Source organism: Chironomus tepperi, unplaced genomic scaffold (genome assembly GCF_022539635.2).
Source record: "Chironomus tepperi strain 1889 unplaced genomic scaffold, CSIRO-AGI_Ctep_v1 contig_67, whole genome shotgun sequence".
NCBI classification, from domain to species: Eukaryota; Metazoa; Arthropoda; class Insecta; order Diptera; family Chironomidae; genus Chironomus; species Chironomus tepperi.
The window spans coordinates 1,917,202-1,929,262 of record NW_027226189.1 but is presented as its reverse complement, the minus strand read 5'-3'; the positions used below and the strand labels follow the sequence as shown (position 1 = coordinate 1,929,262).

General features: G+C 27.9%; 2 protein-coding genes across 2 annotated transcripts; one reads left to right on the top strand and one right to left on the bottom strand.

Annotated features, from left to right (window-relative positions):
* Window positions 1–267: 267 nt before the first annotated feature.
* Cul1 (cullin 1) lies at window positions 268–4,375 on the bottom strand. Its single transcript, XM_070653040.1, has 8 exons — window positions 4,231–4,375; window positions 3,622–3,913; window positions 3,123–3,534; window positions 2,904–2,978; window positions 1,633–2,835; window positions 1,491–1,572; window positions 1,277–1,403; window positions 268–909 (listed from the first exon to the last, which is right to left on the bottom strand). The coding sequence occupies exons 2-8, from the start codon at window positions 3,762–3,764 to the stop codon at window positions 609–611; spliced, it is 2,343 nt and encodes a 780-aa protein (XP_070509141.1). The 5' UTR covers window positions 3,765–3,913; window positions 4,231–4,375; the 3' UTR covers window positions 268–608.
* Window positions 4,376–5,020: 645 nt separating this feature from the next.
* On the top strand, window positions 5,021–10,837 carry Smox (Smad on X). Its single transcript, XM_070653042.1, has 8 exons — window positions 5,021–5,310; window positions 6,756–6,837; window positions 6,904–7,145; window positions 7,419–7,549; window positions 7,622–7,669; window positions 7,821–8,207; window positions 8,302–8,446; window positions 8,505–10,837. Exons 1-8 carry the CDS (start codon window positions 5,114–5,116, stop codon window positions 8,623–8,625), a joined length of 1,353 nt encoding a protein of 450 aa, XP_070509143.1. The 5' UTR covers window positions 5,021–5,113; the 3' UTR covers window positions 8,626–10,837.
* The last annotated feature ends 1,224 nt before the right edge of the window (window positions 10,838–12,061 follow it).

Here is a 12,061-nt window from a genome sequence, read left to right as displayed (position 1 = left end):
AATAATGTTTCCCAATGCTCGTTTCGATGTCAAAAGTACTGCTTAATAAACTACTGATCACTTACTCTGATCCGTTTTGACAAAATAACCTTCCATTTATTTTTATTATGGTTTTTTTTGCATCTTTTTCAAAGAGCAATATATTCTATAAGCATTTTTAGAAGGAAAAAAAACGTGTTAAAATACTCAGAACTTTATAAGATATATTTCAGTTCAATTATATTAACTTATTTCAACGTTGTACTTTCAAGTCAATCATAATCATTATGTGCTGCAGCAGGAATATTTTTTCACCTGTCTGATATATTTTCAAAATGTAGGTATGAAAACAATTTGGTATATTATTTTAGACATTCTAAGTTATTAAATATTTTATTCAGTGCTTTTTTACAATTAACACCAAATTTTCATCAAAATAGCTCTTTGTAACGTATGAACAAAAAGAAAAATCTACGATTTAAATTTTAAAATAAAAATATTAAATAGCGTATTTTTTGATAATTTTTTAATGTTTTTTCTTGGAAAAAAGGAAACAATAATAACCATATTGGTAGCAGAAAAAGTTAATAAAGGTTGATTAAGAAATTTGCGAAAAACTAAAAAAAAATTTAAGCAACATAACTATAAGTGTCTTTCTGTCCTTCCATACGTTCAAGATATTCTTTCTCAATCAAAATGTCTATACATTTTTTTATGATTTGAACCTTTGGTTTGAATCTGGTAGAAAGTTGATTCAGAACTTCAGACACTAATTGAGTGTGATTTAAAACTTTACGCATTTTCATAATACGAACTATTGCAGCTTGTATGAGCATTTTGCGGTCTTCTTCAATGTGCTTATGAGTTACTTCCTGTTCTGCTTTCTGCTCTGATTTAAGCGGGAAATTTATGTTTATACGCAATTTTTTACTACAATAAAAATAAAATTTGTTATTATAGAGATATAATAAAATAAAAATCAGAGATCAAAATCGATTTCGGCATAAACCATTTTTTGGCGAGATGGAGCCATTTGAAACCATGAAAGCTATTAAAATTGTTCTCTACAGTATTTCATGTAATAATTTTTGCTAAGCTCATAGGAATAATAAGCTAACAAGCCCAAAATTCGGCTTGTTATTCTTAAAAGTTTAGCAAACATGACACAGAATTCTAGTATTTCATATAAAGAACAGCTTTAATAACTAACATAAATTTGTAGGTGACTTTATCCTGGTAAAAAAATGCAAAAATAGTTTTAAATCGGCTTCGATCTCTGATGAAAATGTAATATTACTTCTTATATCCCAAAAAAAGTGAAATATCGGTATCAGGTTGTAATTGACTTTCATCAACATCAGCCTCAAGTAAGCGAGTTTTTAGTAGAATGCCAAGAATTTGTTGCATATTATCAAAACTTATACCTACAAAAAAAAAGTTACGAGCAAGATATAATTTATTATTAAATTTTGTCTTAAAGATCTTTATTATTATTATTATTATTATTATACCTGTATTATCCATCAGTTGCTGAAAGGTCCATCTTGTCTGGTCGTTATATTGGAGTAAAATGGCCATTTGAAAGGTGTTCGTCTAAAAAGATATTATGTGATTTAAAAATAACTTGAAAAACTTTAATAGATAAATTATTACCTGCAATATATAGCGGTTTCGGAAGCAGTTAGTCATTATTTCACCTTTACACATATTATACAACCAGTTTAATTTTCTTCCACTATGAAGCTTTGCGTAGAAACTATTAAACCGCTGATAAGACTGCTCTAGCTCACTGGGCAATCGAAATGGAGTGCTTTGGACAAAGGGCCATGATCCAGATGACAATACTTGTATGCTAAAATCTATTTGATTTGACAGCTGAGAATTTTCCTTCATAAAATTTTTATATTTCTCATTTAAATCTTTACTGAGACCAATATCCTGAAACATTCTTTGTAATTTGCTGGTATATTCAAATCCACATGCCTGTTTTAATTTCGAGATCATAGACGCTTCTGCATCGTCGCTTGCCGACATATGAAATACGAGACGTTTTGCCAACATTTTACTGTAAAATTTTTGAAATACATCCTTATCGGTTATGTATTTGAAAACAATCATTACATGATTAAGTGTATCTTCAAGTTCAGCTTCTTCAGGATTTTTGCTGCTCTTTTTCAACAATATATCACAATATTTGGCCAATAACTCTGGCGAACGACTTTCATTTTTGCTTGCTTGTGTCACACAGTTAGAGTTGATAAATTTATTACACGCTTTATCTAGTGCGGCGACGAATCCACTATCATTATTGAATGCAGTCATCACTAAACTGTTAAATTTCATATGAACCTCTAAAATTGTTTGAACGTAAATTTTGGGATCATTTGTTGCAGCATCACCACATTTGTCAATTGCCTGTTGACCTTGATTATTAATATGATTCTCAAGTGCAATTTTGAGGTCTGCTAAACCGTCAGCTGTACGTGAAACAAGCATATACATGCGGGCTAGATCATCATTTTTATCTGAATTTAATAAATTTTGAAACTCGACTCGAAATGCGTCCAAATGTTTATGAATTAATACAGTTTCACAACGATTGGCCAAAGGAGACTGTGTAGATTCATGCAAATAAACTTGTACTCTTTTTTTTTCCTCGTTCAGTCGCTGCTCAACACGCTTCATGTATTCTGTAACTGGATTGACTGACAAAAACTCATCAGATTCACGAGTGTAAAATTGCTCTGTGTCTTGCAAAAACTGATTTTCAAAACTTTCTTTGTACACTTTTAAATTTTGTCCTTTTGCTTGTGGATCTTCCTCATTCAATCCTAACTCAACGTAGCAATTGATCACCTGTTAATTTTAAAGAGAAAAAAAATTAGCATTTCATATTTAGATAATGCAACAAAAAAAAAACATACTCCAGAAACTAAGCTGGAATTTATTGTGTCTCCATTGCGTTCGCTCTCAATTAATTTCAATACAGCATTAGTAACCTTGAATTGGGTGAAATTAGAAAAAAAAAACAATTATCATTGGCAGTGATACGTAATCAAGAAGAAATTCTTGGCATCAAATTGTGTCGAAAGTTAAGAAGTAGATAATATTAATACATATATATATATACACTCGATACGTACTTGCTTATTGAGTTTTTTAAATAAATTATCTCGCCATGTGACAAGAGCAAGTTGATAAATTTCATAAATATCCTTTCGTCCTTCCTCACATTCTCGACGAACCCAATGCCGATTAAGATAAGCGCATACACCATTCAAGACTTTACTAGAAAATTGATATTCTTCCCATTCCTTTGTGTAAAAAGTTAAGACATCTTCACCCATCAAATCAATTCCTTTTCCTTCCAATTGAATTAGATAATTTTGAAGAAATTCTTTAAGACGTTTATATAGTTCCAGACCAACTAATTGAGCACCACCAGAAACTGGCAATTGTTGAGCTCCAGCTCCGGTTCTTCTTACCGTTTTGCTAGTTGTTGATCCACGCAAAACTGGTTGTTGATGGACACTTGTGCAATAGTTGTAGACGTGTCTTTAAACGAATTTATAAGATTAATTAGCGTGAGATACAGTGATGAACATTTTAATGAATAAAATATGAATGAATAATAATAATTACGTATAAAGTTGCATGTATCGAGGAACAGCCATTTTTTGTTCGCGTTTGTAAATTTGCTTTATTCCTTCTTCTAGATCTGCCCATATTTCTTCCAGATTTATGTTCCGTAGACCAGTATTACTACTAAAATTAGGTCTTGCCATCTCTATCAAAAAATTCACAGACAAATAATGGCGATATTTTATCGATTTCACTTGATAACTTGTTATCACTGTCTTTGTCTTTTTTATCTGTTTTACTTTAATACAATTTATTATAAAAACAGAAGTGTTCTTTTTCTAGAATTTAAAACCTGAGAACAAAAATAAAAATAAAATTATATATATATATATATATATAATATGCATAATATGCATAATAATAATAAGTAAATTAAAACAAATTTCAGGACTAATCCGTAAATCGTCACGTAACTCATTATTCATTGAAATTTATGCAATTCATCTAATTTATAGAAGTTGCGAAATTAAAAAAATATAGTAAGAAGTCCATTTTTTTTCTAATTTGATTTCAAATTTTTACTTAAATATTTTAACATTTCAATTTCAAATTTCAAGTTTACAACACTACATTTTGAATCATTAAGACTTCATGATTGCGTTTACATACCTTACAAGTCAATTATAGTTCCAAAAAGTGACAGAAAATAAAATTTTATTTTGTAAAAATTTTAAGAGAAAAAGTGCTTATTTTATGAAGTTCAATGAGGTTCAATCACGTTTAAATTGTTAATCATCGTTATTATTTTTTAACTTCCACCCCGGATTTAAATGCTTTACTTGTCCAATTCTTTTTTGCGCTTTTTTGATACTTGTTTCAACTTAATAACTTAATAATACTCTAAACAACGTAAAGGTCTAGTGTTTGCTTTAATTAAACAATGTTTGAATTTGGTTCAATCATAATCCGTTATATGATTGAGTTATCATAAGTTTGTTGTATTCTGACTTGAACCTGTATTTTGTTTCTTAAGTCGAAGAAGTGACTAGGACCTTACTGAATCATGTCTTGTTGATAAAAAAAAATAATGCTTGCGGTGAGGTATGAATACTTGTGATTGCATTCCTAATGAATTTATTCATTTTTGTCACCGAGAGATTGTATTCTTAATAAAATCTTTTTAAGTTTAAAAAGTATTTGGGTAGGTATTTTACCTCGTTTTTTTTTACTATGTTAAACTTTAGATGTTTTAGCAACTAAAAGACATGTGTGCCATCTATGAACATTTTTATTTCTTTCTTCCTCAATAAAAATGATGAAAATTTATTATTAAAAACATTTGCAATACACTTTAAAAAAATCTATTTTCAATTGGAAATAACAATTAATTAGATAAAAAAATTAAACAAAAACTTTTATTTTTTGATTTTGTTATTAAATGTTAAATTGTGTAGCAAACTTCACTTTATAGAACATAAAGCCTTGAAGTTGCCTCGTTTGCGAATATATTGTTTTATATTTTTCGACTAATCATTAAATTACTGAGTGCTACATGTTTTCTAACGGGAGTGTTAAGCGCTTAATTCAATATAGGAAAACTAATGGTTCAATTGAACCTACTATTGAAAATGCTTGGTGTGAAAAAGCTATTCGTTCCTTAGTTAAAAAATTGTCATCTTCTAAGATTAATCTACTAGAAAACATATTATGTCAAAAAACCCCCAACTCAAGTTGTATTTGTATACCTAGGTAAGTTATTCATTGTGTCGCTTATGGAGGAGTATTATAGATATTTTTAATTAGCTGAAATGTGAGTTTACCATAAAGTTTCTGATTTCACAAAATTCAAAAATAAAAAAAAAATTTTTTATTTTTTTAATATCTGATATGCCGGAAAAAAACAAAGATGTATTACATTTTGAAATGGAAAATAACTTCATCTATGCAATCACTTTTCTATTTATTTATTAACAACTAAATAATACGCATTTCAATTCTGATTATTGCATTTAATATATGGATTGAACATAATTTTCTTCTTCCTTCTTAATTTTTAAAATTCTTCTTTCCAAGGTTGCAAGAAAATGATTACGGAAATAAATAATATTTCATTTTTCTTTAATGTTAATTTATTATTTTATCACTTATTTTAATAAAACACTCTTACAAAGACACATTTATAATCTCAAAAAAAAAATTACAAGTTTTTGTACGTCTTTGCAAAAAAAATATCGCATTACTCATAATCAACTGTAATGAAATACTAATAATTCATAAAAAATACATAGTGACAAAAAAATTTTGATTAAAATAAAATAAAAGCAAACCATTCTAAAAATCTTAGATTAGGATGCAATTAGGATGTTTTTATCTTTAGCATTAGATGATTGGATAAGTAAATTATGGGGGCTTTAAAGTAAAAGATTTTCATAAAATCAGCAATTCGGGCGAAAACATCCGAATGTCTGCGAATAAGTTTTAATTTGTTTGAATCTATTTCGAGCATGCGATCAATGTGACCAATGTCAATATTTTATTAATTTTTTTTTGTTTATTTTTAAATAAGCTCTAATTAATAATCTCATAACAAAGAGAATTTATGATACTTTTGTCTTAGAGCTTAACATAAGAATCGCGGGAATTGCTTAACAATTGTCAAGTAAAAGTCAAGTTGCGCAAACAAAATATTATTTTTTGTCACCGCAAAAAAAAAGAATCAAAAGTTTTTGCTTAAGTAGAAATAAATAAAAAGAAACTAGATTTGCGTTTAAAAAAATATTTTTATTTATAAATTAATCTTCTTTTTTGACTGTAAATTAATCTAATTTTGAGATTCTGTAATAAATTTCCAGAGAAAAGAAATTTTTGCAGTTTTTTTTGTTCTTGGATAAAGAACAAGATATTTTTCATTATCAAAAATTATTCTTCAAGGTATGTTTTCATAGCATATATTATGCTAAGATCTGTATATTCATACAACAACCTCTAATTCTAGAATTTGATACAGAAGTGTCCTCGTTTTTTTTTTTTATTTTTTTTTATGCCCTGAAAATCATTATAAAGGCTTAGAATAAAAAATCATAATGGTGGAAAATGATGATTTTTTTTTGTGTTAATCAGTTTATATTGCTTGGTTGCCTCAAAAAATTACTATTATGAGTTTCATTCTCATTTATTCTTTTTATAATTTACAGAGCTCGTCCAGACGCTAAGAAAAATTCACAGGGTCTACCACATGTTATATATTGTCGTCTTTGGCGCTGGCCCGATCTATCTGTAAGTTTATTATGACTAGATGTGTTTAATGTTTTCACATAAACATTTAATTAAATTCTATTTTAGTCTCACAACGATTTGAACTATTTAAGCCATTGTGAATTCGCGTATCATTTAAAGAAGGAAGAAGTTTGCATAAATCCTTATCATTATATTAAAGCTGAAAGAGAATTTTTACAACCACAGTCACCTCAAAACCAACAGCTTTCGATTTTGGTACCAAAGTACCCAACAGCGTCAGAAGTATCATCATATATCGATGATTTGAGCAATACGGTTCCTTTGAATATACAATATAATGCGTTAAAGTAAGTTATAAAGTTATAATTCTGTGATTTAATATCAAACTGTCTCTTTTGACAGTTTAAATTACTGGAAACTGGAAGCTTCGTTTACAAATTTTCTAAATAACTTCAAATATCAAAATCATCATTTGACTTTTTGTTAAAAAAAAAAAAAAAAAAAAAAAAAATCTTAAAAGTGTCCATGTTCACAAAAATTAGAAATTGTTAGATATGTTTACTTTTTGTCAAGTTTAACCATAGTCTTATAATAATTTATTTAATTGTTTTTTTGCCCAGTCTTCAAAATTCGACTATTGCAAATTATTCAGTAATGGATGCAACAATGACTCAGATACCAAATAACACTTCAGTAATTGATACTGCAAGCATGAGCAGTGTTGGAATATCAACCGAAACTCCTCCGCCAGGTATGTATAAATAAAAATAATGCATTTTATAATAACTGTGTATAAATAAAAGCATACATTTATTTTTTTAAGGCTATATGTCCGAAGATGGTGATCCAATGGATCAAAACGATAATTTGAGTGAGTTTATTGTTGGTGTTCACACGATTTTAAAGTATCTATTAAAAAGTGAAGGATAATAACAAATTTAATATTAATTAAAATATTATATTATATTAAAAAACATTTTGCCCTATTCTAATAATTTTCTTATTATTTTATTTTCCTTTAGATTCTTTTTCTCATTTATCACCGTCTCAATCACTTGATGCTGCACCTGTTATGTATCAAGATCCAACATTTTGGTGTTCTATAAGTTACTATGAGCTTAATTTGAGGGTTGGGGAAACGTTTCATGCTTCCCAGCCTTCAATTACAGTAGACGGATTTACTGATCCATCAAATTCAGAACGTTTCTGTCTAGGATTATTATCTAATGTTAATCGCAACGAAGTTGTAGAACAAACTCGTCGACATATTGGAAAAGGCGTGCGACTATACTATATAGGTGGAGAAGTGTTTGCAGAATGTCTCAGCGACTCAAGCATTTTCGTACAAAGCCCAAACTGTAATCAGCGTTATGGATGGCATCCTGCAACTGTTTGTAAAATTCCTCCAGGTTGTTTTTTTTGTTTTTATACATATTTATTCATTTTATTTCTAAAATAATAAATAAGAAGTACCTATAATAAATTTATTTATTTTTGATACAGGATGCAACCTTAAAATATTTAATAATCAAGAATTTGCAGCGCTTTTATCTCAGTCAGTTTCGCAGGGATTTGAAGCAGTTTATCAATTAACACGAATGTGTACCATAAGAATGAGTTTCGTAAAGGGTTGGGGTGCTGAATATAGGTGAAAAACATTTATACTAAATCTTTGCATACATAATTTACATTGTCGATCATTTTAGGAGGCAAACTGTAACGTCAACACCTTGTTGGATCGAATTACATTTAAATGGGCCTTTGCAATGGCTCGATCGTGTTTTACTTCAAATGCAAGTACCATTACAGTGTAGTTCCGTTTCATAAATAGTACTATGATTAAACAAAAGATAATTAATAGCACGATCATATGTAACAAAAGCGCATTTTCTCTTGTTCAGTGGAATAGAAAGAATCAAAATTAACTTAGTTCTATTTCTTAAAGAATGTGAGTAAATTGATAAATTAAATAGATAAGCTATTAAACTAGGACATACTTCAAAAAATCATACAGATAAAATAAATTGAACGAGAAAATACGCAGAAATTTACAAAGCAGCTAATGAATCAACCAAGAAAACCTCCCATTTTTGCTTCTTCAGCAACTCTCCTATTTATAAATCTATTTACAATTATGATTAAATAGAAAACATCTACATATAGCATCAAACCCTTTTTAAACGCTTTTATTTCTTTATTTAATTTAGTATTTTTTCTTTCCTATGTTCATGAATTCTAGTTTGGGATGAATTAGTTTTTTTCTTTAACCATTACCGGTAGATTAAAATTTTTATTAGCTTTTACATCAATCAAAGTAGTTTAGTTACCACTTCCATGAATTTTAAACTCATATATAATTATTTAAATCTTGATTTTCTCGTTTTTAAACAGAATTCTAATTAAATAACTAATTGCATAAAAAAAAAATATTATTTCCCCTAATTATTAAAAAAAAGAATCTTTTATTTTAAATGGAAATGAAGGTTTAAACTTCCATAAAACAAAGATAACTTTTATTTGCAATTATTTCCTAACCTGATAAAAAAAATTTAAAAGTTTTTAAATTAACTTCTTCCAGCAAATAATAATTTAATAAAACAGGATATATGTCCTCTAAAAAACTATGCCTCAAAGGCACTTTTCAGTTAAAATTAATAAGCTGATTTATTCATATAAGAAAAAAAAATTCACAATGATCGATTTTATAATAATTTTTAAAATTAAAAAATATAAATGAATATTTTATAAGAAACTAGTTTAAGATGTTTATTCTTAATTCATATTAGATTGTCCTTTATAAAATCGAAAAAAAAAAGAAAAAATCAAAGATGTAAACTTAAAAAAGTGGTAAGAACATGGTAATAAAGCTGCAAAATATACCATTGTTGTTATAACAGTTTAAAAATTCATTCATTGAGTTGTGGATATTAGCAAATCACAATTTAAATAATTGTAGATTGAAAGATGGAATTACGATCTTAAAGATAAATATGAATTTCAAAATATCTAAATTATTTTCTTTGCTTTTTTAAATCATAACTATTTTACAATATACTTTTAACTTTTATCTAAATTACTGATATTTGCCCTAGTGTTTTCTAAGATAGATTGTTTTGGCAAAGTAAATTAAATGAAGTTTATATCTTTGAATCATAACTTTTCTAGTTCATGATAAATGGTCGAGCGACACAAATACAGAAAAGTTCGTCAGGGAGCTGGTAAGGTTCCGCTAAACTTCTTTTTTGACACACAAATGAAAGCAGTCTTCGTTTGGCGTCCATATTTCTACCAAATATGGAAATTCTTCTTCATTTGTGTCAGACGTGATGATGATTTTATAATCTTAAATAAGAAAGATTGTCATTGCACATTTATAGTTTAAACTGGTCATTAAGAAATGAGCTTAAAATTTGGATAGGTCCGACTTAAAGTTTAAAAAATGTGATTTGTAATTAATTAAAAAATTGTGAAAATATTTGGCCATAACTAAATAAGATTTTATATTTTGAACATGATTTCTAAATTCTGAATTCTGAAAAGGAAGAAAAAAAACGTTAACGAGAGGAATAGATTGATAACAATGAAAATATCATATAGGGCCGTTCACTTACATTCAGGGGAAGAATGTTGGTTTTAATAATAATTAAACAATAAGTTTTTTTTAAGAATTCTATTGTTCTTTTTTGAAAACAAAAATTATTGCATAGCATAATTTTGAATGGTCCCTATTGTAAGCTGTTGGATGAAATAGAATTTCTTATTAGATTTTACTTTGAATTCTTTTGAAATTTTCTGTTGACAATTTTTTTTTCTAATAATGATAGGAATAGAGAAATAATTATATTATTAATCATAAAAATGTCATTGCAAAAATTTAAACCGCAAAGTATAAAAACAATGGAGAAATTCGTGAATATATTTTTTACAGAAAATAATAAAATTGCCACTAAAATTTCAGAAGAAAATTCAAGCAAATATAAACATATTATAAATATGTATGTAATAAACTTACAATATTTTGGTCACAAGATGAAATTAAAATACAATTAAGGTATACTGCATTATTTGTGAAAATTATTTAGATGAAAATTAAAAAATAAAAAAAATAAAATTTATTTTAATTCGTTTTAAGTTTTTTATATTTGGACTCGAGATGGACCCGATGGTTATAACTTATAAGTAGCGAGAAGTACTTTACTTAATTCCTGCTTTTGTCTTTTTTCCATTGACAAGATTTGTTTTCCAAAAATCGATTTGGATGAAATAATTACAATAGAAGATTCCAACGAAAGATCCTGGAAGAGGAACAAAATTCCACAAAAAGTCTCAACGGAGACACCTACAGTTTCAACAGCGACAAAGCCACTGTTCGTTAAAAAAAAATTCAGAGAAGTAAGAGAAATGATCTCACAAATAATATTGCTGGTTAAGCCTACGTTTAAGATTTCATCGTCTGAGTCAACTTAAGTTATTATCAAGAATATTGAGGAAAAAACCTCAATCATCAATCTCCTCCGTACAAAATCCCATTCCACACTTTTTCAACGACTAAAAAAAGTCCCAAACATTGAAGAAGAAATTAATCGATATTGCAATACTTGTTGTAAAGTATGGCTTTTTCAACTCTACTTAAGCTGTTTACCGTAGTATATAGGGTTTTCAACACCGGTATCGAAATACCGGTATACCGACATACCGGTATACCGACACCTACAGTTTCAACAGCGACAAAGCCACTGTTCGTTAAAAAAAAATTCAGAGAAGTAAGAGAAATGATCTCACAAATAATATTGCTGGTTAAGCCTACGTTTAAGATTTCATCGTCTGAGTCAACTTAAGTTATTATCAAGAATATTGAGGAAAAACCTCAATCATCAATCTCCTCCGTACAAAATCCCATTCCACACTTTTTCAACGACTAAAAAAAGTCCCAAACATTGAAGAAGAAATTAATCGATATTGCAATACTTGTTGTAAAGTATGGCTTTTTCAACTCTACTTAAGCTGTTTACCGTAGTATATAGGGTTTTCAACACCGGTATCGAAATACCGGTATACCGACATTTTTTAAAAACCGAAATACCGGTATTAAAGATTTTTGAATCGTGATATTCTCGGTTTGGAAAAAAGTAAGGAAAATTTTAAAGTTTTAGTAAATTTTAAAATTTTCCTTTTAAATCATAAAACTTCGCCCAAAAAAATACTCGCTTTTTGTGAAATTACTTGTTAAACTTAACATTTGAAATTTTAATTGAACCATTAT